The sequence below is a fragment of the Sturnira hondurensis genome, unplaced genomic scaffold (assembly GCF_014824575.4).
Source record: "Sturnira hondurensis isolate 20B ecotype Veracruz unplaced genomic scaffold, ASM1482457v3 Scaffold0008196, whole genome shotgun sequence".
In the NCBI taxonomy this organism is placed as follows: Eukaryota; Metazoa; Chordata; class Mammalia; order Chiroptera; family Phyllostomidae; genus Sturnira; species Sturnira hondurensis.
The window spans coordinates 28,141,667-28,168,836 of NW_028080827.1; the positions used below are offsets into that span (position 1 = coordinate 28,141,667).

At 38.3% G+C, this 27,170-nt stretch overlaps 1 protein-coding gene across 4 annotated transcripts in view; it reads left to right on the top strand.

The window, feature by feature from the left end:
* The window catches only part of KIAA0586 (KIAA0586 ortholog), a 96,242-nt gene that overhangs the window by 28,072 nt on the left and 41,000 nt on the right, over nt 1-27,170 (top strand). For all 4 annotated transcript variants that reach the window (XM_037054410.1, XM_037054407.1, XM_037054409.1 and 1 more), the window contains exons 17-27: nt 1,044-1,231; nt 3,863-3,973; nt 5,449-5,529; nt 11,943-12,136; nt 13,461-13,579; nt 16,912-17,111; nt 19,218-19,374; nt 19,801-20,020; nt 20,553-20,797; nt 21,830-21,906; nt 23,494-23,625. In XM_037054410.1, the coding sequence (XP_036910305.1) occupies nt 1,044-1,231; nt 3,863-3,973; nt 5,449-5,529; nt 11,943-12,136; nt 13,461-13,579; nt 16,912-17,111; nt 19,218-19,374; nt 19,801-20,020; nt 20,553-20,797; nt 21,830-21,906; nt 23,494-23,625 (1,724 nt within the window). The remainder of the gene's footprint in view (nt 1-1,043; nt 1,232-3,862; nt 3,974-5,448; nt 5,530-11,942; nt 12,137-13,460; nt 13,580-16,911; nt 17,112-19,217; nt 19,375-19,800; nt 20,021-20,552; nt 20,798-21,829; nt 21,907-23,493; nt 23,626-27,170) is intronic.

Below are 27,170 nucleotides of genomic sequence, written 5' to 3' on the forward strand. Positions count from 1 at the left end.
TTTATTTATTTATCTTTAGAGGGGGAGGAAAGGAGAGCAATATCAATGTATGGTTGCTTCTCGTGAGTCCCCCGCTGGGAACTGGCCCGAAACCCAGGCATGTGCCCTGACTGGGAATTGAACCGCGATCATGTGGTTTGCAGGCCCGCGCTCAATCCACTGAGCTACACCAGCCAGGGCCAGAATTTTTTATTTTTGATATTATGGGTTAATGGTATGTCTGTTCAAACATCCCTTCCACTAATATAATGGCTAGTATTGATAAAGTTTTTACTGTGTGCCAGATACAGATCTAAGTACTTTGCATACATTAACTTATTTAATTCACCCTATAAAACACGGAGTAATGAACCAGTTTTATAGGTGAAAGAACGAAGGCACAGAAGAGTTAGCTAATTTGTCGAAGGCCACAGAGCCAGAGTGGAGTCAAGATTCAACCCCAGGCAGTCTGGCTTTATTCAGAGTCTGCTGTTAACGAGCACACTGTACTCTTTCTCTTTGCTTTGAAATATAGAAAACAAGTGGGGCTTTTGAACTGAAAGCTAACAAGGTTTTCACAGCTATGATAATTAACAAAGAGTTCGTCTACATGCTATTTACTGGTAGTTAAACATTAGTATTTTGTTGTTGGTTTTATTTCTGTCCATTATTGCTCTGTGAAGATTTGAGAATAAAAATAATGCAATATAGGGCAATACATTGTAGTCTTGGGTTTGGAACTTATAGTTATGACCTTTGGTCAATTATATGTTTCTAAACCTCTGCTTTCTCAACTGTAAAGTATGGGTATTAATACCACATAGGCTTGTTTTGAGGTTAAATTCATTGGTGTGCATGAAGTGTTTAGTACGTGAATACCAAATGAGTGTTAGTGCTAAAAGGATGACGTGTTTTGTTGGCAGTGGAGAGTCTAGAGGGAAAGGTGATTGCAGATAGTGCTTTCCTTTCATGTGAGGATTCAGCCAGAAAGACCTAGGTTGTGTACTAGAGTTTTCCCCTTATTTCCGAAGTGGTTGACTCATTTTCTCCCTCAAACTTTTTAGGACAAACCCAAAGTAATAGTGATTCCATGCCACCTGCTGGAGTAATTGTGAACAAGCCACACCCTATAACAGTGACTACTTCTATTCCTCCATCATCTCAAAGAACAGGAACTGGAGTAAAGAAACCTAACATAGCAGTTGTAGAAATGAAGTCGGAAAAAAAGGATCCTCCTCAGCTTACTGTACAGGTATGCCATGGTGCATGAACAGAAGGTTTTCAGAAAAAAAAATACTTGGCTTAACTTTACTACTTAAAATCTATTATATTTGCCCGGTTGGTTGGAGCATTGTCCCGTGCACCAAAAGGCTGTGGATTTGATTCCTGACTGGGGCACATACCTAGGTTGTGGGTTCCATCCCTGGTCGGGGTACATACGAGAGGAAATCAATCAGTGTTTCTCTCTGTCTTTCCCCACCTCTCTCTTTCTCTCCCCCCTCCCTTCCCTTTCTTCTTTCTCCAAAATCAATGAAAACATATCCTCCAGTGAGGCTGAAGAAAAACTATTTCTTTATGGAAACGTTGCTTTCATCATGGGTCTTTTGCTTGGAAAACTCTGGTATTCATGTGATGTCTCTGTCCTCGCTTCATATGCTTTAAGCACCTTTTCTAAGCCAATGACTCATGTCCAGGTGGCTTTATGGTGTTCCAAAGGGAACAGTTGAACAGTATGTTATAACTAATTTAGAAAATAGTGTTTGTGACTTACACAATTAGGAATTCAATCATTATGCAAACCTAGATATGAAGACTTGAATGGAGAAAGGATTTATATGTGAAGATTAAATATTCAAGTAGTCAATTCTTCCTTCGTTAATGTATAATTTTAGTACAATTATACATTTTTAAGAAATGACATTATCTTTAACTTAAGGGTCATTTTGATATTTGAAGGAACAAAGTGTTTAGTAAAGTTAAGAGTGTTTTGACACTGGTCCTGTTTAAATAGTATTTCAGAAATCATGTTGGTTGTTTAAAAGAGAATGTACCAGTAATATGTGATGGTTAAATCAGTGGGAAATAGTCTTCTTGTGAATGAAAAAATACATGCTGTAATTGGTTAGCAATATGGAAAATAGATCAATTTTAGACTCTAGAACTCCTACCGCATAGAGCAAATGAGTTCCAAGTAGGTAATAAGGTAAAACGTAACTACAAAATATAAAAATATAGAAGAATTAGAAGATAATTGTATGGAATCTTTATCAAAGTTGAAGCTAAGTTTGAACATCAGAGAAGAAAACTTAGATATGATACAAAAATAGATTTGAATCTATAAAATCTAAAACTTAAATATTTTTAAAAATCCTAAATGAAAAGGAAATCAACATATAATGAAAACATATGAAAGAAATATGCTAGAAAGGATTAATTTTTAAATATAAAAGCGTTTATAAATTAACAAGAAAACATAGATGCAATCCAGAAATATTTAAAGAACATGAATAAGACTATACCAAAGAGGAAATACAGTTTGTAAACAAGACAACTGAATAATTTAAATCTTGGTAGTTACCCAGATAATACAAATTAAAATAATATACCTCCTTTTAAAACTGTTATTGTGAAGCAATGATTTTATCTAATTTGGGTGAAAGTGGGGTAAAATTTATAATTGATTATGTTTTTTGATGATGTAAATAGAGCTCATTTGGATTGCATTTTGGCAGTAACCCAAAAATCTTAAATATTCATGCCCTATGGCTCAATAATTTAATTTAGTATCTGGCTATTTAGTATAATGATACGATTTAAAATTTAGGGAAATAAACCCTGTATATATGAAGAAGTATTCTTTTCTGCTGATATAGATTTAATATAGGAAATATTAGGAATATCCTAAATGTTTACCAATTCCAGAAAATGATTAAATAATTGAGGCATGTATATTTGTTGAAATATTATACAGTCACTTAAAACATGATTTTGAAGTCTATATGGAAGCATGATAAGATGTTTATGATCCAATAAAGTTGAAAAATCAGGAATGAAATTATTTTTTTGGGTGGGTTGGCCAGAGTTTGGTTTTCTTCCTTAAGATGGCTCTAGTAGCGCTCAGTTGTCTCTAACTTCATTCAAAACAACTTTGTTAGATGGTATTGTGACAGCTGTCATATCAGTGTGAATTTAAAAAAACATCAAAATTGGTGAATATTTGTGTAGCCATCTTAATATTGAAGCTGGAAGAATATATGCAACATTTTTGGCACATTATGATTTAAAAATTTCAAGAAAGGTAAAAACACAGTTGAAACACAAAAAACCATTTGTGCAGTCTATGGAGAAGGTGCTGTGACTGATCCAACGTGTCAAAAGAGGTTTGTAAAGTTTCGTGATTTCTCTCAAGATGGAGATTTCTCTCTGGATGATGCTCCACAGTCGGGTAAATCAGTTGAAGTTGATAGCAATTGAATAGAGAATTAATTCTCAATTAATTGAGAATAATCAATGTTATATTATGCAGGAGATAGTAGACATGCTCAAACTATCCAAATCAATAAAGTTATTGGTGAAAATGAAAAAACTGTATCTTATGGAAACAACCTATATGGACTTTTGGCCAACTGAATATATTTTAGCTATGCACAAGTGAATGATAAAAAGATAAAGGGAATAGTGAAAATAAAGTTTTCCTAAGATAGTAGGATTTTGCTGTTCCCCCATATTTTCCAAATTTTGTAAATTATCCTTTCATAGTTAAGAAATTGTTATCCATTGACTTTGCAATAAGAAGTTAAATATGTATCGTTGGTATATATAGATTAACATATATTTGACTCAAAGCGGTGAGCGGGAAGCTAGATGTCGTGCTCTGTTGTAGGTATTACCCAGTGTGGACATCGATAGCACTTCAGGTGGAAGCGAGGTTGCCAGTCCGTGTCTGCCCAGGCCCGGACAAGCATCTACGCCTCCACTGAACACCTGGGTACAGGTATTGCTCAGAAACTTACTACATAGTTTTAAGTAATGTCTCACTATAGATTTTTTTCCATCTAGACAGAATTTTTAAAAATTTTTTATTGTTATTCCATCATTATATATTTTAACTGTTATTCCCTGCAAAGTCTTTCATTATAATTAGAATTTATTATAATAATTTAGGTTTCAAAAAGAAGATTCAGAATGAATATGGAATTACTAGTGAGCTTGAAAAAGAAACTTTAAGATTCTTACATTTATAAGCATTTCAAAAGTGATAATCCCTAGCGTAACTTTTTGGTCACTGAAGTCATAAGACTCTCCTGTGTGAAGAAAGAAATTCCATCTCTTTGGAGAAGAATCTTGATTTAAATGCGAACTAAATGTAGTTTTTCTGAATGTGAATTTTATAGTGATGATAGTTTTTGTTTGGGATGTTACCTTGCCATTATACTATTGATAGTATAGAAAATTATGCATTTTTTCTGGTACTTACTTGCTATTGAGTAATGAAAGTATGACTTTACTATATATCAAAATAGCACTGTTAATTTTCCCACATTTCATCTCTTATGAGCAAATTTGGTCATCAAGGATAAAGTCTTAAGGAGAAGGAGAGAACACCAACAATTTTTCATAATCAGGATTAGTGCGCAAAATAGTAACAGAAGCTTAGGTACATAAAGCAGACTGACAGCTGCCAGAAAGGCAGCGTGGGGGCCAGGGCAAAGACAGTGGAGGGATTAACCACCGAACATTTGTGAACAGCCCGTGGACACAGACAACAATATGGGGATTGGCTTGTGGAGGGAGGCAGGTGGGGCTGGGTGGAGGTGGGGAAAGGGGGAGAGCAGGAACAACTCTTAACAGCATAAAAAATAAAAACTAAATTAAAAAAATAGTAAAGTGGAACTGACCCTAAATTATTTGTGCCTCATGTAATTTTTTATCAGTAATTTTTTTACCAGAAATTTATTAAAACATATATGATTACAAATAGTAATTTTTGGACTGTTTATTGTTCTGCAATCAGGAAGAGACTATTGTGATTTTTGGTGGCTAGGTTACATATAGTGAGGCCTGGAGACTAAATTTGTAAGATAACTATTTTGTTTATCTTTATAAATTATTTGATTCTCTGTCAGTCCTTCTGTTTGTTTGTGTGTATACTTATATGTCTACACAGACAAACACTTTATCTTAACTCTAGGAGCGAAAGCACAATATCAACCTGACTTATGTTGCAGTCTCAGGGACTCCTTGACAGAAAAACTTATATTTAATTTTTTGTAACTATTGAAATGAGAACCGAATCGCTTTGGGACTAGCTTGGATTTCATTTAGTAATTAAATAAATTCTGAACCAGATATTAAAATTAAAAATAGGGCCAAGTATCATAGGCTTATGCTATGGGTAGAAGTATTATAAATAATGTATAAATAAAAAATATTAAGCACAACAAAAGCTTTCTGAAAATGCTTTCTTAGACTCCAGAATTTACGAAGGTAGATGAAGAAGAGGTGAAGTTTCCAGGAACTAACTTTGATGAAGTACTTGATGTCATACAGGTAACAAATCTGAGAAACCACTTTCTACCAGAATTTTTCTTCATTTTTATTTTTATTTTTATTTTTATTTTATTTAATTCTTGTTCAAGTACAGTTTTCTGTCTTATATTCCCAGCCCTGCCCCCCTCAGTGCTCCCCACCTCCCTCCCATATCCGCCCCCCACCCTTAGTTATTGGCCATGTGTCCTTTATACTTGTTCATGTGAGTCCATCCCCTTTTCCCCTCTGGTTCTCTCCCCTCTCCCCTCTGGACCCTGTCAGCCTGTTCCGTATTTGAGTGTCATTGGTCATACTTTGCTTGCTTGTTTGTTTTGTTGTTTAGATTCCTGTTAACGGTGATATCATATGGTATTTGTCTTTCACCGCCTGGCTTATTTTGCTCAGCATAATGCTTTCCAGTTCCATCCATGATGTTGCAAAGGGTAGGAGCTCCTTCTTCCTTTCTGCAGCATAGAATTCCATTGTGTAAATGTACCATAGCTTTTTGATCCAGTCATTTACTGATGGGCATCTAGGTTGCTTCCAACTCTTGGCTATTGTAAATTGTGCTGCTATGAACATCAGGGTGCATAGGTTCTTTTGGATTGGTGTTTCAGGGTTCTTAGGATATATTCCTAATACTGGAATTGCTGGGTCAAAAGGCACGTTCATTTTTAGCTTTCTTAGAAAATTCCATACTGTTTTCCATAGTGGTTGTACCAGTCTGCAATCCCAACAACAGTGAACTAGGGTCCCCTTTTCCCCACAACCTCTCCAGCACTTGTTGTTTGTTTCTTTGTTTATGATGGCCATTCTGACTGGTGTTAAGTGGTATCTCATTGTGGTTTTAATTTGCATCTCTCTGATAGCTAGTGATATCGAGCATCTTTTCATGTGTCTCTGGATCCTCTGTATGTCCTCCTTGGAGAAATGTCTGTTCAAGTCCTTTGCCCATTTTTTAATTGGGTTGTTTGTCTTCTTTGAGTGGAGTCAAGTGAGTTCTTTGTATATTTTGGAGATTAAACCTTTGTCTGAGGTATCATTGGCAAATACGTTTTCCCAAGCTGTTGTTTCTCTTTTTATCTTGATACTGTTTTCCTTAGCCATGCAGAAGCTTTTAATTTTGATGAGATCCCATTTGTTTATTCTTTCCTTTATGTCCCTTGCTCTAGGGGACGTATCAGTAAAAATATTGCTGCGTGGAATATCTGAGATTTTCTTGCCAATGCTCTCCTCTAGGGCTTTAATGGTTTCACGGCTTATATTTAAGTCTTTTATCCACCTTGAATTTATTTTGGTGTATGGTGTAAGTTGGTGCTCAAGTTTCATTTTTTTGCATGTAGCTGTCCAGTTCTCCCAACACCATTTGTTGAAAAGGCTGTCTTTACTCCATTTTATGTTATTGCCCCCTTTGTCGAATATTAATTGACTGTAGAGAGTTGGGTTTATTTCTGGGCTCTCTGTTCTATTCCATTGGTCTATGTGCCTGTTTTTGTGCCAGTACCAGGCTGTTTTGATTACAGTGGCCTTGTAATACAGTTTGATATCAGGTATTGTGATCCCTCCTACTTTGTTCTTCTTTCTCAAAATTGCAGCAGCTATTCGGGGTCTTTTCTGGTTCCATATAAATTTTTGAAGTGTTTGTTCTATGTCTGTGAAATACGCCATTGGTACTTTAATAGGTATTGCATTGAATCTGTAAATTGCTTTGGGTAGTATGGACATTTTGATGATGTTAATTCTTCCAATCCATGAACACGGTATATGTTTCCATTTATTTGTGTCTTCCTTGATTTCTTTCTTCAGTGTTGTGTAGTTTTCTGCATACAGGTCTTTTACCTCCTTGGTTAGGTTTATTCCCAGATATTTTATTTTTCTTTTTGCTATATCGAATGGGATTTTTTTCCTGATTTCTGCTTCTGCTGCTTCATTGTTGGTATACAAAAATGCCTTTGATTTCTGGATATTAACTTTGTATCCCGCTGTTATGCCAAATTCATTTATTAGTTCCAGCAGTTTTTTGGTAGAGGCTATAGGGTTTTCCATGTACACTATCATGTCATCTGCAAACAATGCCAGTTTTGTTTCCTCCTTTCCGATTTGGATGCCTTTTATTTCCTTTTCTTGTCTGATCGCTGCAGCTAGAACTTCTAATACTATATTGAATAGAAGTGGTGAAAGTGGGCAACCTTGTCTTGTACCTGATCTTAGTGGAAAAGCTTTTAGTTTTTGCCCATTGAGTATGATGTTGGCTGTAGGTCTTTCATATATGGCCTTTATTATATTGAGGAATGTTCCCTCTATTCCCACCTTGCTGAGTACCTTTATCATAAATGGGTGTTGTACCTTATCAAAAGCTTTTTCCGCATCTATTGATATGACCATGTGGTTTTTGTCTTTGCTTTTGTTTATTTCGTGTATTACATTTATTGATTTGCGTATATTGAACCATCCTTGCATCCCCGGGATGAATCCCACTTGGTCGTGGTGTATGATCTTTTTGATATATTGTTGGATGCGATTTGCCAATATTTTGTTGAGGATTTTAGCATCTATGTTCATCAGTGATATTGGTCTGTAATTTTCTTTCTTTGTTGTGTCTCTATCTGGCTTTGGGATTAGGGTGATGCTGGCTTCATAGAAAGAGTTGGGGAGTTTTCCCTCCTTTTGGATTTTTTGGAATAGTCTGTGAAGAATAGGGGTTAGCTCTTCCTTAAAAGCTTTGTAGAATTCTCCTGTGAAACCATCTGGCCCAGGGCTTTTGTGTGATGGGAGTTTTTTGATTACTTCTTCAATTTCATTTGCTGTTATTGGCCTGTTCAGGTTTTCTGCTTCTTTTTCATTGAGTTTTGGAAGATTATATTTTTCTAGAAATTTGTCCATTTCACCCAGGTTTTCAAATTTCTTGGCATACAGTTCCGCATAGTAATTTCTTACAATCCTTTCTATTTCTGTGGTATCAGTTGTAATCTCTCCTCTTTCATTTCTGATTGTGTTTATTTGTGTCCTCTCTCTTCTTTTCTTAATGAGCCTACTTAAAGGTTTGTCTATTTTGTTTATCTTTTCAAAAAACCAACTCCTGGATTCATTGATCTTTAGAATTGTGCTTTTAGTCTCTATGTCATTTAATTCTGCTTTGATCTTGGTTATTTCCTTCCTTCTACTTGCTCTGGGCTGTCTTTGTTGTTGTTCCTCGAGTTCTTGCAGGCGTTGGGTTAGGTTGTTTGTTTGAAATGTTTCTATCCTCTTTAGGTGAGCCTGTATCGCTATGAACTTCCCTCTCAGGACTGCCTTCACTGTGTCCCATAAATTTTGGGTTGTGGTGAGTTCATTTTCATTTGTTTCAAGGAGTTTTTTGATTTCCTCCCTAATTTCAATCTTGACCCATTCATTGTTCAATAGCCTACCATTCAGTCTCCATGATTTTGGGTGTTTTGGGTTTTTTCCTGTGGGGTTGGTTTCCAATTTCAGTCCCTTGTGATCAGAGAAGATGCTTGGTATGATTTCTATTTTCCTGAAGTTGTTGAGACTGGTTTTGTGTCCTATCATGTGATCTATCTTTGAAAATGTTCCATGTGCGTTTGAAAAGAAAGTGTATTTAGTTTCTTTGGGATGGATGGCTCTATATATATCAATTAGGTCCATTTCTTCTAGAGTGTCGTTTAATGCTGCTATATCTTTGTTGATATTTTGTTTGGAAGATCTGTCCATTTTTGACAGTGGGGTGTTAAAATCCCCTACTATAATTGTGTTGCTGTCAATATCTTTCTTGAGGTCCTCTAGGATTTTCTTTATATATTTGGGTGCTCCTGTGTTGGGTGCATATATATTTATGATGTTAATGTCTTCTTGGTGGATTCTTCCCTTGAGTATTATGAAGTGACCTTCTGGGTCTCTCTTTATAGCCTTTTTTTTGAAGTCTATTTTGTCTGATATGAGGATTGCTACCCCGGCTTTTTTTTCATGTCCATTTGCTTGGAAAATTTGTTTCCATCCTTTCACTTTCAGTCTGTGGTGGTCTTTTGTCCTCAGGTGAGTCTCTTGTAGGCAGCATATGTGTGGGTCATGCTTTCTTATCCATTCAGCTATTCTATGTCTCTTAATTGGTGCATTTAATCCATTTACGTTTAAAGTTATTATCGAAAGGTACTTATTCATTGCCATTTATGTACCTGTGTTCCTCTCTGTCTCTCTCTTTTCCTTCCTTTCCTTAAAGCAGCCCTTTTAGTAATTCTTGTAGAGCAGGTTTTGTGGAGGCGTATTCTTTTAGACTTCTTTTGTCTTGGAAGCTCTTTATTTGGCCTTCTATCTTGATTGAGAGCCTTGCTGGATAAAGCAGTCTCGGTTGTAGGCCTCTGTTTCTCATTACTTGGAATATTTCCTGCCATTCTTTTCTTGCTTGGAATGTTTCCGTTGAGAAGTCATTAGCCAACCTTATTGGGACCCCCTTGTATGTTACTTCCTTTTTCTCCCTTGCTGCCTTTAGGATTCTCTCTTTGTCCTGGAGTTTTGCCATTTTAATGATGATGTGTCTTGCAGTAGGCCTCTTTGGGTTCCACCTGCCTGGGACTCTCTGCGATTCCTGGATTCGTGTGACTTTATCTCTCCTCAACTTAGGAAAATTTTCCATTATTACTCTTTCAAGTAGGTTTTCTATCCTTTGTTCTTCTTCTTCTCCTTCTGGTATTCCTATTATTTTGATATTATTATGTTTCATATTGTCTTGCATTTCTCTTAAAGTCTCCTCATTCTTTCAGATTCTCTTTTCCATTAATTTGTCCATCTGTGAGATTCTTTCTACCCTGTCTTTTAGCTCGCTTATGAGGTCTTCTGCCTCCTCAATCCTACTCTTCATACCTTCTACTGTGTTCTTCAGTTCAGAAATTGTATTCTTCATTTCCTCTTGGCCTTTGCTGATGGTTTCTATTTCCTTTTTCATGTTGGTATAGTTTGCAGAGAGTTCATTGTAGCTCCCCTATCGTTTCTGATAGCTCATTTTAAGCTCTTTGAATTTCCTGATAACCAGTGCTTTGAATTCAATATCTGATAGTTGACTTGCCTCTCTTTCATCTAACATTCTTTCTGAGACTTCCTCCTTTTCTTTCATTTGGGGATTGTTTCTTTGTCTTCCCATTGTTTGTGTTGCTCTTCTTGTTGGCCTCAACTCTTAAATTGATCTGTTCTGGTTCCCTGGGTTTATGGTGTGAACTTTTGTGGTAGGATGCCTGTGAAATTCAGTGGTGCAGTCTCCTGCAGGTATCTTGGTGTTCTCCACTTCCACCTACTCCTCTGGTTGGTTTCCAGCTGGTCAAACCTTTTCTTCTGGTCTCACTAGCTGCAGCAGCCTGAGGGCCTATTAGTGTGGCCTTTCTCGAGTCTTGGTGAACTCAACTGGTCTCGCTAGTGCCCTCCCAAGATTCAGACTGGTGCCCTTCTCCCGTGCCCCACTGAGAGCAGGTTTCTCCCCAAGCTTCCCAGACCTGGCCTGGCGTGAGGGCGTGCGCTCCCAGCCAGGCTTTCTTGGTCTCCCAGGCTTGGGCATGGACCTTTCCCAGTGCTGTGGCTGAACACACAGGGCAACCCACAATTCTTCCAAGCTGGCAACCACAGCCTGACTCCCGGTGCTTCTCAGTCTGCGCCCGGCTGGGTAGGGATGGAGCTGCTGGCTGGCTCTCTTCCAGGGGCCTTGCTAGTAGCCCGAGACTCCCAGGGTCTGTGGCAGACCAGGCTTTGACCCCGCGCTACAGGGAACGCACGGGCGGCTCTCCGTTCTCCCAAGCCGGCAACGCAGCCTGACTCCACTGGTTATCAGAGCTCTCTGGTTTGCTTCCCAATGCCCACTCCTCTCTCTGCCACTACAGGCAAACCGATCTCTCCTAGTGTTTTCCAGTCTGCGCCCTGCGGGATAGGGAGGGTGCTGGTGACTAGTTCTCTTCCAGGGTTGTTGTTGCCTGCCCTCGGCTCTCAGAGACCAAGGTGGCCTGGCCAGGACTCAGGCGCCGCCCGGCAGAGGGCCTGCCGCTGCCTCTGCGCTGTTCCCTCGTAATTTGTTGATCTGCGGTCGTCTCCTCTCCTCAACCTCTGGTCATTCAGTGTCCCCTACACTCTCTGGAGTCCTGCCTTCCTATATGCTGAGTCCCTGTTGGCCATCCGCTGTGCTCCTCTGCAGATCAGCCCGGTTTTTCTCAGGCGCGTGCAGGGAAGTGAAATCCTTTGTCCTACTCTACCGCCATTTTCCTGAAGGTCTCTACCAGCATTTTTCCACATGAGAGACAGATGTGCATATTCTAAATAATGTTATCAACCTCATTGAAACACTGCCGACTTACAAGTGTTGGTTAATTCATCTGTATAAGTTCCCTGCCTATACTTGTTACTCAGCAAATGTTGAACAAACATGTGAATAAAATAGTTCTGGGTTTTTTTATTACCAGGAAGAGGAACAATGTGATGAAATCCCAGAATACTCTGAGCCAGTTCTGGAGTTTAATAGAAATGATCAAGTTGCTCCTACAAAATATAATGGTCCTCCATTTCCACCAGTTGCTTCTACTTTTCAGCCCACTGCTGATATTCTGAATAAAGTAATTCAGAGAAAAGAAACATTGGAAAATAGTTTAATTCAGTGGTAAGTTTTCAGTGGTGTTTATGTTAACAGAATCATAGTAGCAATATAAATGGAAAGTATTGAGCTTTGGTTAAAATCTTTCTTGTCTTTTATTTTTTTCCTTTTTTGTAGTCACTGGGAACTATTTGATATGATGCTTAGTGTTTGATTATTGGAGGTATTATTTTTGCCCTTAAATATTTGTACTTAAACTGTCTATTATGGCAGGAGAGGCTCTTGTCAAGCAACAAAGCCTTAAAAATGTACGTGTTCTTCAATCAAGGGATTTACTTCTAGAAATGAATCCTAAGGAAATAATTGCGATGCTGCCACTAGGCCGTAGGTGACTTTGCAGATTTACCACTTATTACAAACGAAGCGCTGTTCTATTTGTTACTTCTGTACACTCCTGAACTCTGTTTTCATCCCTATTTTTACCTGTGAGAAACCTTAAGGAAGTTATGGAATAAACTATACTGAGTATTAACACAGTTATCAAGATTAGGTTTAGAAAAATATTTAATGATGTTGAAAGATACTAATAATACACTGGAGTATAAGTGAATCATGATACTAATGATTTAACCATGGTTTATAAGGACTTCAAAGTAAATTTGTATAGGGGAAAAATTGGAAAAATACATTAAAAATTGTTAAACTGTATTTATCCTTGAATCTGGGATTATGAGTGAGCCTTATCTATTTTTAACATATTTTATATATTTGATTTTTCTATAATGAGCATCTATTACTTGTATAATAATAATTTTTAATCAGTCTGTTAGCTGCTATAATGTACAGAAGCATTCTCCTATTGTATTCCTTTTCTTTTCCTTTTGTCTTCCTTTCTCCTTTCTAAAAATGACCTTGGAAATAAATTTTCTTTCCTTTTCAAGAGGAAAACTACCTACCCGTATTGCAGCTATGTGTTTGTTCCTCAAAGATAGAGCAGCTGGATCTCTTTTCTAGCTCTGATCGTGTATGGCTTTGTACGTGTGCTTTCAGGGCAGAGACCCAACACTTGAGGTTCATGGTATTCTAGGTAATCATTGACCTAAACCTCCTTATGAATTTACTAGGTTTGTATAACTTTTCAGTAGACTAATCTGAAAGAGTTCAGTTTGATTTAATGAATTGCCTCCCACAGGAAGATCTGTTTTATGTGTTTTCTTTTGCTAGGGTACACATTTGATTTTTTTTTTCTTCTCTCCAGATTCTGCTTTTAGAATGTCTGCTTTCACACGTACATGTTTGTGTTCATGGTTAGATCTTATTTTTGAGGGTGGTATGTCTAACCTGCATACATTTCAATCAAGTTTAGGAACCCTTAACTTTTATCTTCTAGGGTAGAACAAGAAATAATGTCAAGAATTATCTCCGGGCTCTTTCCAGTCCAGCAACGGGCCATAGCTAATGTCAGTGTTACAGCCAGCGAGGCAAGTGAACCATTGACTTCTGACATTGGTAAGTGAAGTGGAATCTCTCTAACTTTTCTGTTATTAAAAGACAAAACTTTCAGGTCATTGTGGATTGATATATTCTAGAGGTGAGGTATTCCTCGGCTGACGAAAGATAAGTTCTTATTTTCTCAATCACTTCCCTGTTCTTTTTCAAGGCAGTTAGTCCTCCCTCGACTCCTCATTTTGTACTACAGCATTCAGATGATCGTGCCACCCTCCATCCCTCCCACTCCAAACCTCTCCACCGTTTCACATAGCACTTTGTCTATGTCTTCGTTGTGGTAATTGCCACATTGTATTGTGATTGGTTTACATACCTGTTTCACTCTGTAGACTATAAATTACTTGAGGTTAAGGATGTTTTTTCTTTAGTACTTAGATCTTAACCAACACTTGATGAGAGTTTAAGAAGTCATGGAATGGATAAACGAGCCTCTTTCTTCTCCAAGTCCACATCATTCTCTTCTTCCTCCTCCTCTTTTTCCTCTTCTTCCTCCCATCCTTCCCCCTTTTCCCCATTCTTCTACAACAGCTCTTTTGAGGTGTAGTTTACTTGCCATAAGACCAATTCTAAGTGTACAGTTTGATGACTTTTTATATATATATATTTTTTTTATTGATTATACCATTACAGTTGTTCTATTCCCCCCCTTCATTCCCCTCCACCCTGCACACCCCTCCCCCACCATTCCCCCCCTTTAGTTTATGACCATGTGTCTCAAGTTCTTTAGATTCTATATTTCCCCTACTATTCTTGCCTTCCCCCCTATCTATTTTCTACCTACTGTCTATGCTATTTTCTGTACCTTCTCCCCCCTTCTCCTCCCACTCCCCTGTTGCTAACCCTCCATGTGTTCTTCATTTCTATGGTTCCACTCCTGATCTAGCTGTCCTCTTAGTTTGCTTTTGTTTTAGGTGTGGTTGTTAATAACTGTGAGTTTGCTGTCCTTTCACTGTTCATATTTTTCATCTTTTTCTTATATAAATCCCTTTAACATTTCATATAATAAGGGCTTGGTGATGATGAACTCCCTGAACTTGACCTTATCTGAGAAGCACTTTATCTGTCCTTCCATTCTAAATGAAAGCTTTGCTGGATAAAGCAGTCTTGGCTGTGGGTCTTTGGATTTCATGACTTGGAATACTTCTTTCCAGCCCCTTCTTGCCTGTAAGGTCTCTTATGAGAAATCCGCTGACAGTCTGATGGGTACTCCTTTGTAGGTGACTGTCCCCTTATCTCTTGCTGCTTCTAAGACTCTCTCCTTCATTTTAATCTTGGCTAATGTAATTATGATGTGCCTTGGTGTGTTCCTTCTTGGATCCAACTTCTTTGGGACCCTCTGAGCCTCCTGGATTTCCTGGAAGTCTATTTCTTTTGCCTGACTGGGGACGTTCTCCTTTATTATTTGTTCAAATAAGTTTTCCACTCATGACTGTTTCTTTCCCCCTTCTGGTACCCCTATAATTCAGATGTTGGAATGTATAAAGATGTCCTGAAGGTTCCTAAGCCTCTCCTCAGTTTTTTGAATTCTCATTTCTTCATTCTTTTCTGGTTGGATGTTTTGTTCTTCCTTCTGGTCCATTCCATTGATTTGAGTCCCAGTTTCCTTTCCGTCACTTGGTTTCCTGTGCATTTCCCTTCATTTCACTTAGTTTAGCCTTCATATGTTCCTCTAATTTGTGACTATAATCAACCAGTTCTGTGAGCATCCTGATTACCAGTGTTTTAAACTGTGCGTCTGAGAGGTTCGCTATTTCTTTTTGCTTAGAGTTATTGGCTCTGGGGCTTTGAGTTCTTCTTGAGCCATCTTTTGGACTGTTTGTGCCTGTTTCATATGAGGAGCGGAGCCCTAGGTGTTCACCGGAGCAGGGCAACTCAGTCACTGGGTTGTGATGCTGTACATGGGGGCGGGGTCAAAGAGCAGCAGTGGCAGTCTTGTCTGCCGCCTCCCACCACTGCTGCCGCAGCTGCCACTGTCGCCGAGGCCCATGAGTTCCGTCCCACTGTGCGCGAATGTGCGACCGTGGTCAGCCCTCCGCTGCTGGGTTTGCCTGCTGGGGCCTGCGTGGTTCCGTCTCACTGCTCACTCTGCTGGTTTATCTGTGTGCGCGAATGTGTGAACTCGGTCAATCTGCCCCACACCCTCACTGGGTTCGTGCTGCTACTCTGGCTGCCTGTGCGCTGCTACCCCTGCTGCCTGGGTTGCCGGGGTTGGGGGATCCTTCCTGCCCGACCCTGCTCCGATGCTGGCTCCGCCCCTCTTACTGGTCCCTGTTGAACGGTTCATTGTTGTCAGACTTCTGTATAGTTCAATTTTTCTGTTCTTTGGCTGCGTCTTTGTATACTAAACCTTTGTTGTATTCAAACTTGGTTGTGGGAGAAAGCACAGTGTTTCCACCTATGCCTCCATGTAGGCGAAAGTTCAGTTTGATGACTTTTGATAAGTAAACACAGCTACATTGGTATATTAGACACATGACCATGATACTGAAAAACATTTCCATCATCCCCAAAAAGTTGGCTACACTACAGTCAATTCCTAACCTCCTCCCATGCCCACTGGGCCCCAGCAAACACTCATCTGCATTCTATCACTGTATTTTTGCTTTCTCTACTATTTTACATATGTGTAATTATACAGTACATAAACTATTGTGTTCATCTTATTTTTCATAATACTTTGATAGTCATGTTATTGCATCTAATAATATTACACTGTACAGACATAACAATTTGTAATTCATTTACTAGTTGTTGGACATTTGTAATCTTTCAGTTTTGGGCTATTATAAGTAAAGCTATGATATGAATATTAGTAATACACTTGTGGAGCTTATGATATCAAGCACTTAAACTAAAAGTTTGAGGACGATTCGCCTGTAAAGTTAGTGTCTGAAACCGGAAGGAAGAAAGGTTCGTCTCCATATGTATAAAGCAGCAACCCTTTCTCTGAAGTTCCGCCCTAGTCACTAGGTCCTTGTGTTTTGGCCAAGATCCATCACAGGGTGTTCTGTGGCCTGTTCATGGAAATGTGGATTGTTTGCAGATAGAACATTTAATGTAGATGTAAATCCTTTTTATCACTAAATTCTATGGTAAGGAAGGGGCCATATAAGCAAATTTTCATATGTCTGTCTCCTTCCCTTTTTTGTTTGCTTAGAATGTTCCTTATTATCTTATTCTCTTTCATAATAAGTAGATTTTTGTTTTCATTTTTTATTTCTCCTCCCACCCCCTTTGACACATATGTTCGCATCTCTGAAATTTTAAGAATTAAAGTTTGGGTTGCCTGCATTTTCCTTGCACACTCACCCTGGAATTCTTTCCTTTCGTAGTGGAGGGAACGAGTGGCGGTGTCCTCCAGCTTTTTGTTGATGCCGGGGTTCCTGTGAACTCAGACACGATCAGCCACTTTGTGAACGAAGCCCTTGCTGAGATTGTCGCCGTCATGCTGGGCGACAGAGAAGCAAAAAGGCAAGATCCGGTTGCTGCAGGCATTTCTGGGGACGTTTCACCACGTAAAATGTACCCGCCGGTAGGTGTGACTCTCCTTTCATATCTTGAGGGCTTGGGGAATTTTTGATACATTTATTAAAGAGCAGTAAAATGAACAAATTTTAAATTGGATATCATAAAAACACAGTTTGTGGTGGAGCTTGATTCCTTGTTACAATTATAGTAACATTTCCTTCGCATTTTATTTTAATAATTAAAAGTTTGAGGCAATGAACACGCACCCTTTACCTGTAATTACTACTTGATAACATTTTTATACACTTTATCTGTCTTTGTATGTTATAGTTTTTTAAAATCATTTGAAAGTTTCAGATACCATGACACTTTACTTGCAAAAGAATCATCAGTATTTTCTAAGAACAAGATACTTTCTTACCTGACCAAAATACTGTTGTTATTGAAATGAAGGATATGTTTGCCTACACACCCCAAAGCCCAATCAAAGATGAACAGTTTGCAGCAAGAAAATAAGTTATTTTTAGGGAAATGGTGCCAACCCTGCAGTCACAGATAAGCTCATATTCCGAGACCTGGCTCCCCATTGGCTTCTAGGGGACAGATTACACAGGGGACTAAGAGGTTAGGGTTGTGGTCTCTGTTGATTGGTCAGCCCTAGGGTAGGGGGTAGTTGAGCATAGTGTCTGGTCCTGATATCAGCCATAGTGTTATTTTGTCTGGTTTTGCAAGGATGTGGTCAGTGGGGTCTTTCTGCAACTGAAACACGACTGAGGCTTAGATGGCATCTGTAGTTTGACTGAAACTCTGTGTCTGTGGCTGGTCAGCAGACCTGAGGCTTTGTTCCTAAGATTATTTGATGCCACTGACCAGAACCTCATTGTCCTGAGGGCTTAATGACGGAGGGACTGGAGGTGCAAAGGAGAGTTAAGGTGCTTTTTGGCTGTACAAGGCCGGTTTTAATCAAAAGAAAAGAAGGAAAAAAAGGTCATATTAAAGAAATGAAGTTTCTGCTCAGTCACACCATTATCTTTCCCCCATAATTTAACATTCATATATAATATAGAGTTCATATTTGAGTTTTCCCAATTGTCCCAAAAGTACCCTTTCTAGTTTTTTTAAAAAAAATTCAAGATACAGCTAATGATCACAGGTTGTTTTTAGTTATTATGTAAACTGATATTGGTAGTCTTTATATTTTAGAACTTTGGTTATTATTTGTTTAATGAGCTGTATTATGTTGAGTTTTTAATCTATCACAATGTGGTGGAGGAAGAAACTTGCCTCTGTCTTCAGAGTTCTTTCCACTGGCCTAATAATCAAATAGTTATGAGCAGATAGTAACAACAGAAAATAACCAAATTTAATACATAGGTATGTATGGGACCCACATATATGAGAGTCAGCCCCCACAGGCATGAGAGGTTCAGAGACGGGGAGAATGAGGTATTCGTGACATTCCTGGTTAGGGAGGAGGTAAGGCGCACTAAGGCTTCAGAAGGTCATTGCCAGGAGAGCACATGTTCTGTAGTTAGTAGTTTGTCCTGACATATAGGTAGGTCAAAAGAGGTAATGATAATCTCTTATTATGTGCAAGGCCCCTAATTAAGGAAGGAACAGAAGCAGGTAACATTGCCTTTATCTCAAAACAATGTTCATACTACAGAGGCACATCTTAGGGTGACTTGTTCTGAATCCCATAAGAACAACATGAAATTATACAAATAGAAATTTGTAGTCACTTCTGGTCCTAGAGATCACAAAGACATCATTTTATATAGGTAAAAAATTTAAAGTAATTTGAGGCAGAAACATAAATGTACACTAGTCTCCATAGAATTCAAATACAGAGTAGAACTGGTGCAGTGTGATTAGCGTGTCAGAGGTTTGGCACGTAGTCCTGGTCTGCGCTTTGTTAGGTCATTGGTGGCTCGTGCAGTGCAGATGTTGATGGGGTTGTGGTCTTCTCTGCGCTGGTTAACTGTGGTTTGTTTTCTGCCCGTGTATTGCATTTACTTACTACATGAGGGTGATTCAGTGAGGAAATGTCGAAAACTCAGTGTAAATAGGCAGTATAAGTAATTATTAAGGGCATGGACTTGGGACTTGGGAAGATCTCAATCTTGGGTGAGTAGGAGCACCATTTACCTTATTTTATTAATTAATTTAGGCCAGAGTGCAGACCCCAGTGGCCACCCCGCAGCCAACTCCTCCTCACTCGCCTCCATCTCCCAAGGAGCCCGTGTCGGTGGGAACTCCGGGCTCTTCTCCCCGTGGTTCAGATCATGGTCTGGCTTTTCCTGTGGAGGAAGTGTTTCCTGAAAAAGGTACACACCTTATTTCTGTCGTTCAGTTTTAATAGTGGCAACAATTAAATACAATGTTATGGTTTGTTTTATAAAATGTTTTATAGATTAGCATACAGATATCTGTTGCTTACTAGGTTTTATCAAATCACTTTTTTCTTGCGTGGAAACTAAAAAATTTGTTCCACATTTTAAAATATCTAATCTAATAAACACTTTAAGCTACATTAAGATCTACTTTAAGTTCGTGGTGGTGTTAAAAGTGTTCTATTTTCAAGGTTATTTTTTATACTTTACTAAATTAATTTGGGATTTTCCATTAGTAGCTATTATTATTATTATTGCCATTATTTGCATGCCAAAATGTTATGGGATTTCTGAAACAATTTATCTTGCCTTTGTATGGTATCATTTTACCTTTTCTTTTCTTTTAAAAATAATTTTTAGGAAATGACCTGTCTGCTGTCACACTTGTTAACACTCCTGCGGTGACCCCTGCCGCCACCCCCCCTCCTTCGGCTGCCCTTACCCCAGCTCTGTCAGAGGTTTCCACTGACAAACTGAAGGTATCAGGCCCAGAGCTTCCCATGCCGTGGGGTGACGGAGACCTGCCAATGGAGGAAGAGAACCCTAACTCTCTTCAAGAAGAACTTCACCCGAGAGCTATGTAAAGATAACATATTCCATTTAGTAACTGTGCTTTTCCTCTTAAGCTGACTTATGTGACCCATTGAAAACATCAGAAGTGATAAATGAAGCTTTATAAACCACAAGCTACTTTATACTGTAGTAGAAAGAAGTTTCATAAATATGAAGTTTTAAAAATTTTTACCAAATGTATACCTTCCATTTTTTAAAACAGACTTTTCAGAGAGATTAAAATCTATCATACTGTTAATAAAATAGAAAATGATTTTTTCCCAGTATGAATCTTGACTTACCTGATAAGTTTGCTTTTATAGTACTGTACCGCATGTCCCAAGTAGGTCCATTTTGTGGGTGGTGGGACTTTCAAGATGGTCTGTGTTTAGGCTTGAGAACAATCTTGGAGAAATAAATCTTGTTAATTAGTTATAGTAGCGTAGATAATAGAAATACTTTGCTAAAAGGAAATACAGTCTTTGAATCTGTTTTTTAATATCAAAATTAATACAGACCTTCAGTGACCTAATAAGTTCAAAATACCTTTTTCTTCCTAGTGTAATGTCTGTGGCCAAAGATGAAGAACCTGAGAGTATGGATTTCCCTGCTCTCCCTGTTCCCCCGAAGCCACTTCCCGCGGTGCCGCTCCCTGCTGGCACCAGCGCCCCCGGCCCCGTGCACACGCCAAGTTCTGGTTCCTCCACCGTGGAGAGCACCTCGAGCTTCACCGTCACGGACACTGACAGACCCATCTCTGCGGGGGAGGTTTTACTGGACCACAGTCTGGAAGTGGCTCCCAGCAGTGAGTTAGCTTGTGTGACTGGACCTCACTGGTTAGAGTGTGATAATTCCTAAGTCATATTTAGATTTCGATAGTTCCTAAATAATACTTTTCTGCTTAAAGTGTTTACTAGATTTTTAAGATTTACCATTGTGTAGTAAAAAGAATATGGACTCTGTGCAAGTTAACAGTTCTGGTCCTAAACCTTAGAAAGTAAAATCTTCCCTCATTAAATCCAGAATGAACATCACTCTTAATAGTTTAGGGTATTATTTATTCCCTTGCAGTCTTTTATTTTCTATGCACATATAGATAACCGAATATATTTGTATATGTAGCCGTTTTGACCTTTAAAAATAAGATTATACTATACATACTGTTCTGAAACCTCAGTTTTTTTAGCCTAATAATATATTATGGACATCGTTCTATATCAATACATAGAGCTCTGCCTCATTTTTTTGGCAGTGGCTGTGTAGTCTGTGAAAACCAGGCCACAGTGGTGGGCATTTAGATTGCTTTGTGTTTCTACATTATGCTAAATGCTCCCATGGCCGTCCTTGCACTTATAGCTTCCAGGAATACATGCCTAGGAGTGGGGCTGCTGAGTCGAGGTGTGTGCCTTTAAAACAGCCATACGGAGGCTGTAGGGCAAATAAATGGTAATGGAAAAAATACAATAGAAAATGAACTTAAAAAATAACAAATAAAATAAAAAAATAGCAACATATTGCCAACATATTCTCCAGAAAGGCTGATTGGTTATTAATTACATCAGTATAGCATAGGAGTGCCTCTGTCTCAATTTCATAGTCTAACAGTTGATATTTATAGTTCTTTTTCATTTCTAACAAGTTGGTAGGTGAAACAAAAATTTATCTTTATTATACAGTGTACTTTAAAAAAAGATGAGATTAACTTGTGATTTATTATTTATGAACTTTGCCAGTATTTTTATGGTATAAGTTTAAAGTCATGTTCTATGGCTTTATGGTCAGGTTATTTACTAAATATATGTTTCTCATTTCTCAATTTTTACATTTGAATTTCTAGTGTCAGGAGATGGAGGACTGCACCTGACAAACCTGAGTGACAGCTTGTCCAGTACGCTGCACGATGCCCATGATTTGGTGAGAAATGATTGACTCACACTGAATTCTGACATCTGACATGGCGATTATCTAGATGAACTTCTGTTCATCAGGGTTTTTCCTCAAATATTTGAGTTAAACATAAAAGTTAGTAAAATATCCATGAAGGAGTTTGCTTTTTTTGTACATCTCATAATTATAATTGTGACAGTGAAAAGAAAATTATTAACTTCTGTGTCTCCAGTAGTTGAAAACTGCAGTTAATGTAACTAGGTATTGGAAATCTAGCTCAGTGAAAACTGTCACCTGATTTGTCACCTTTACAATATTTTAGGCAGAACCTTAGCTGTTTAAATGAACTCTCTTAGAGTACATTTGCTGTTTTTTCCTAACCATGATTGTAATTCTTGGTGCTAAAGATAATTGAATCCAGTGGCTTAAAAAAAATACTGAAATAGGACCCAGGGGCACTTATTTCTTCCTAGTCATTATCCAGCTCTATAAAAGAAAAACATGGCATTTAAAAATTATATTTTTTATACACATAATTTATAAGGTAAATGGAAGGAAGTCATAAATAAGAATTTTCAGAGAAGCATTATGCTAACATTTAGCCTATTTAATATGTCATTATTTCATCTTTATTCATTCTTAGAACTTTATCATGGTGCCAAAGCATGTTTAAGTTTGTTCAAAGTAAATAGCTAAACTGAACCAGGACTAAATTAGAACATCTCTCTTTTTCTACGTTTGAAAGTAAATTCTAATTTTGATATTTTTACCAAGCCTAAATCAGGTATGCTACAAATTCATAATAAAGTCATATGTGGAGGTACAATCTTGAAAAACTGGGAATAATTTGAAGTCATGTACCAGTATTTATCTGTATAAGACTGGGGTATAAGGACTTGTAATCCAGAGTTAATAAACTTTGTTTAAGTAAAAAATATGAATGGGATTTAAAATCATGTTAATGCTTGCATTTATAAGGGAATGCAGTTTCTCTGACTCTTAGGCCCACACTGCCCTTCGTTTTGGGGAGAGTTCTATTTTGAGGCACCAAGAAGCCCAAGCTGGGTGTTCCCATGAGGGTCTCCAGTTATCTGCTCCCTAGTCAAGTACTGGAGATCGGCGCAGAGGCAAAGGAGCGCAGTGCGAGGTCTTACAGGCACCTTAGCCCATTTCTGCAGTTTTTCCCCTTTGCCTGTGGTGCAGGTTCCCACAGTGCTTTGCCTCAGCGCCACACCATGGCATTGCTTTTGTGTCCTGCCTAAATAGGAAGCCAGAAATTGTGGGGGCCAAAATAGAAAACATTCGTGAATCATTGTAACTCCAGTTGCATGACAGAGGGTTTAATTTTTATGTGTTTTTTATAATAAATCTCCAGTTTAAATGGAGCCAAATTACTTAATATTATTGTTTATATTTGAGGCATGCAAAGAAGGTTTTTAGTCTAGTTGAATGGGAATGAAAACTAAATGAAAATAAAGAGTCCATCTTATTTCCATAAAGTGCTAATATGCCCATTTTCATGGTGACTAAGTTTTATTAATTATAAATTGAGAAAAATCCAGTAGTTTTATAGCATTTTTTGTTGTTGTATTATTGTCTTTATATTTCATTTAGGAAGATGATCCTCCCAGTGAAGGACAAGTGATTAGAATGCGGCATAAGACATTCCATTTAGATGCAGCTCTCTCTCTTGCGAAAGAAAACCGGGAAACATTAGTTCCTCAGCAAGCTGCCAATCATTCAGAGGTACTTTTTAACTGTAATTTTTTTTGTTAGATCTACATACAGGAAAAAATAATGAAATATTCCTACTTTTAGCTGAAGTATGCTACTACTTCATTTTATTCAGGGATCATCCTTGTAGTAACTTTAACCTGGAATCATAGAGTTATAATAATACACAGTTTTATAGCTAAAAGGAATTTGGGCAATCTGTTCCAACCCTCTAGTTCTACAGCTAAAAAAACTGAAGCCCTTTCAAGTGATTTGTGAGGATCATTCATTCATTCATTCTTTCTTTCTTTCCATAACTATTTACTGAATATCTACTATATGCCAGACACAAACTCAGGAAAGTTAAATAAATGAGGCAGGACTCCTGCCTAAAAGTGGATGACAGTCGTATAGGGGACAAAGGACTTAAACAACTACTGTGCAGTGCAATGACTGGTCAAACAGCAGTATTAACAAGTGTATATGAGCTCAAAGAATGGAAAGCTCTGCTTGAAGCCTGATGACCTTTTATACAGGATATGATATTGATGTGGGTTTTTAAAGACCCAATAGAATTTTTCTGGACAGCAGTGAGGGGGACATTTTGGAAGCCGAAGTAGCATGTGTTAAAGCAGAGGTCCCCAACCTCTGGGTGGGGTACTGGTACTGGTCCGGGTCTTTTAGGAACTGGACCACACAGCAGGAGATGAGCTTGAATGGAATGTGCTTGAACCATCCCGAAACTATCCCTCACACTCTGGTCTGTGGAAAAACTGTCATGAAACCAGTCCCTGCTGCCAAAAAGGTTGTGGACCACTGTGTTAAGGGACAAGAGCCAAGAAAGATTAGGGCATGTTTAGAAAGTGTTGAAAATCTCAGTGTTGCTAGAGCTATAGATAGAGATACCAGTCTGGAGATGTAGGTTGAACTATATAGTCCTAGAGAACCTTTTAGGCCATGGAAAGGTTTGGGCTCTGTGGAGCCCATTATGATATTTTTGGGCGAGGGAGTCACAAGCTTAGATATTTAAGGAGTGTGGAGGTTTTGTAATATGGCCGTGGGCTTTGGAGGGAAGGAGGGTGAAGGAGTAAATGTCCATGGATTCCTGGTCAGATTTGGCCTGTGACTTTTTACCCCAGTTGGGCCTTCGTGCTCCCTGATGTTGGGCTGCTAGTGTTTCGTCCTGGGCTTTGGCCAAGACCTTTGTGGTTAAGGGGAAGCAGCGATGATCACGTTGATGAGGGAAAGAAGCTAGGGCTCTGCTCCTTTCATTCTTCTCACGAAACCTCTCCAGCCGCCTTCCTCCTTAGGACTCAACCCCTTTCTTCACACACTTGCCAGACCAAGTTAGCTGTCATTCGTTCCCAGGTGTTGTTCACAATTTTGACTTAGATCTCAGAATCCAAAGTTTCTTCTCATTTCTGCAGTCTCTAAAGTCTACTTGGGGATAGGGGCTTGGCAGCCTTTGTTAGTGTGCAGTCCTGGCTGAGCCAGAAGCCCAGAAGTGGAGTTCATCCTCTCTAGATCTGTTTCTGAGGATCTCCGCCTGTGCGTGTGTGTGCGTGTGTGTGCACGTGCATGTGCAAACGTTTGAGGTGTGCGTATGGATCGTTCTACAGCCTGGTTTTTAAATTTAACTGTAAATTCGGAAGATCTACCATACTCTTTTAATGTACAGTATATGCCCCGTATACCATAATCTCATTATTCTGTTGAAATTCTATTCAAATTATAATAAGAAGAAACTCCTCTTTTGCACTTACGAGTAAGTATTTCTCTAGATCAGATAAGAGGTGGAATTGCTGGGTCAAAAGGTACAAGCATTTATAATTTCAGTAGGTACTAATAAATTGTTTTCTAATTAAATGAGGCTCTTTTTCCATTTCGACAGGTGGTGTTCTTGTTTTTAACATTTATTTTTATTGAGGTATAATTGATATCTACCGTTGGGCAAGTTTAAGGTGTACAATTGTGCTAAAAATGTGATACATTAATACACATTGCAATGGATTAGCTGGCACCTGTATCATGTCACATAGTTGTTACTTCCTTTTTGTGGTGGGCACAATCAAGATCTAGTCTTTTGGAAACTTTGAAGTTTATCATATGGTTTTGACGATACTCACTGTGCTGTGTTTTAGGTCTCCAGAACTTTCCCATCTGCTAGTTTAAGTGTGTGCCCTTAAGCTGCATCTCTCTACTCTCCCAGCCCCTAGCTGTTTGTACCAGACAGACGGTGTTCTTACTCTCAAATTTTCGCAAATCTGATCAACAGTGACATTTGGCATATTCTCAAATGTGTACAGAACTATTCAGTATTTGTTTATAATAGGAACTAGTAGTAATGATACACATACATGTTAAAATGTTGCTTTGGTAAGAAAATAGTGGTGCTTTTTTGTGTGTGTGTGCTTACAACTCCTTGCCCAGAGGGAGTTTCACATCAGCAAGAGCAGTCTTACAGCAAAACTGCGAATTGTACATTTATGTATTTGGGCTAGATATGTTAATTACTATAGATTACAGACAGCGTAACTTAGAACTACATGAATCTAAGCTTTGAGTATAGCCCTGGCCAGTGTGGCTTGGTTGGAGTGTCATCTGTAGACTGAAAGGTCGTGGGTTAAATTCCTAGTCAGGACACATGTGCAGGCTGGGGTTTGATCCCTGTTTGGGACGCGTATAGAAGGGCAACCGATTGATGTTTCTCTCTTGCACTGATGTTTGTATTTCTCTCTCTGCCTTCCTTTCTCTCTAAAAAACAATGAAAAATGTTCTCGGGTGAGGTTAAAAAAATGACAAGCTTTGAGTATAATACAAAAATGATATGTGACTAGAGCATTTTGTGAATAGGCAAGGTAAGTCTTCAGTAGTTGGAGAGCCCTAAGGCGTCAGCAGTTACAAGTACCCTAGAAAATTGATTTCAGTAGAAAAGGTGGTGGGCTTTGCACAGCGTTTTATGTGGTAGTGGTAGAGTAATAGAGGCGCTGTGGAATATTTCTAATTAATTTCTAGAGAAAATGCATCTGCCATCTTTCTAGACTTAGCACAAGAGCCTTCAAGAATTTCGGATTAATTGCAGAACAATCTTTTTCTATTTAAAGGACGTTAAGGCAATTGGTGTCCCTAGAGAAGAGTCAGATTAGGGAATTAGGGGAGATGGAGATGCACAGGAAAGAATTAGGGCCAGCTGTTGAAAATCTTAACTGCTGAGCTAAGAAGTTAGATTTTATTTTGTAGGCAATAGAATAACCAAAGATGTTTCATCAGTGAGTTCTTCATATATTCTAGTAAAAAATATCCCATTTTTTTGAAATTAAACTGCTTTTAAATGAAAAACATGAGAGCTTTTATATATGGAATTTTTATTGAGTTCTTGAGTAATAAACTTATTAATTAGAATATCTTCAAGTCACAAAATGCAGTAATCATTAGGTATCTAATTTTTAATGCAGACAGAAAATAGAAGTCTTAATTTTTTAAGTTGTTTATTTCATTATTTAACAAAGAAACATATTTGTACTTTTTTTACTGTTATACTTTCCTAGGGAAAGAACTTTATTAAAGAAGGTTAAATA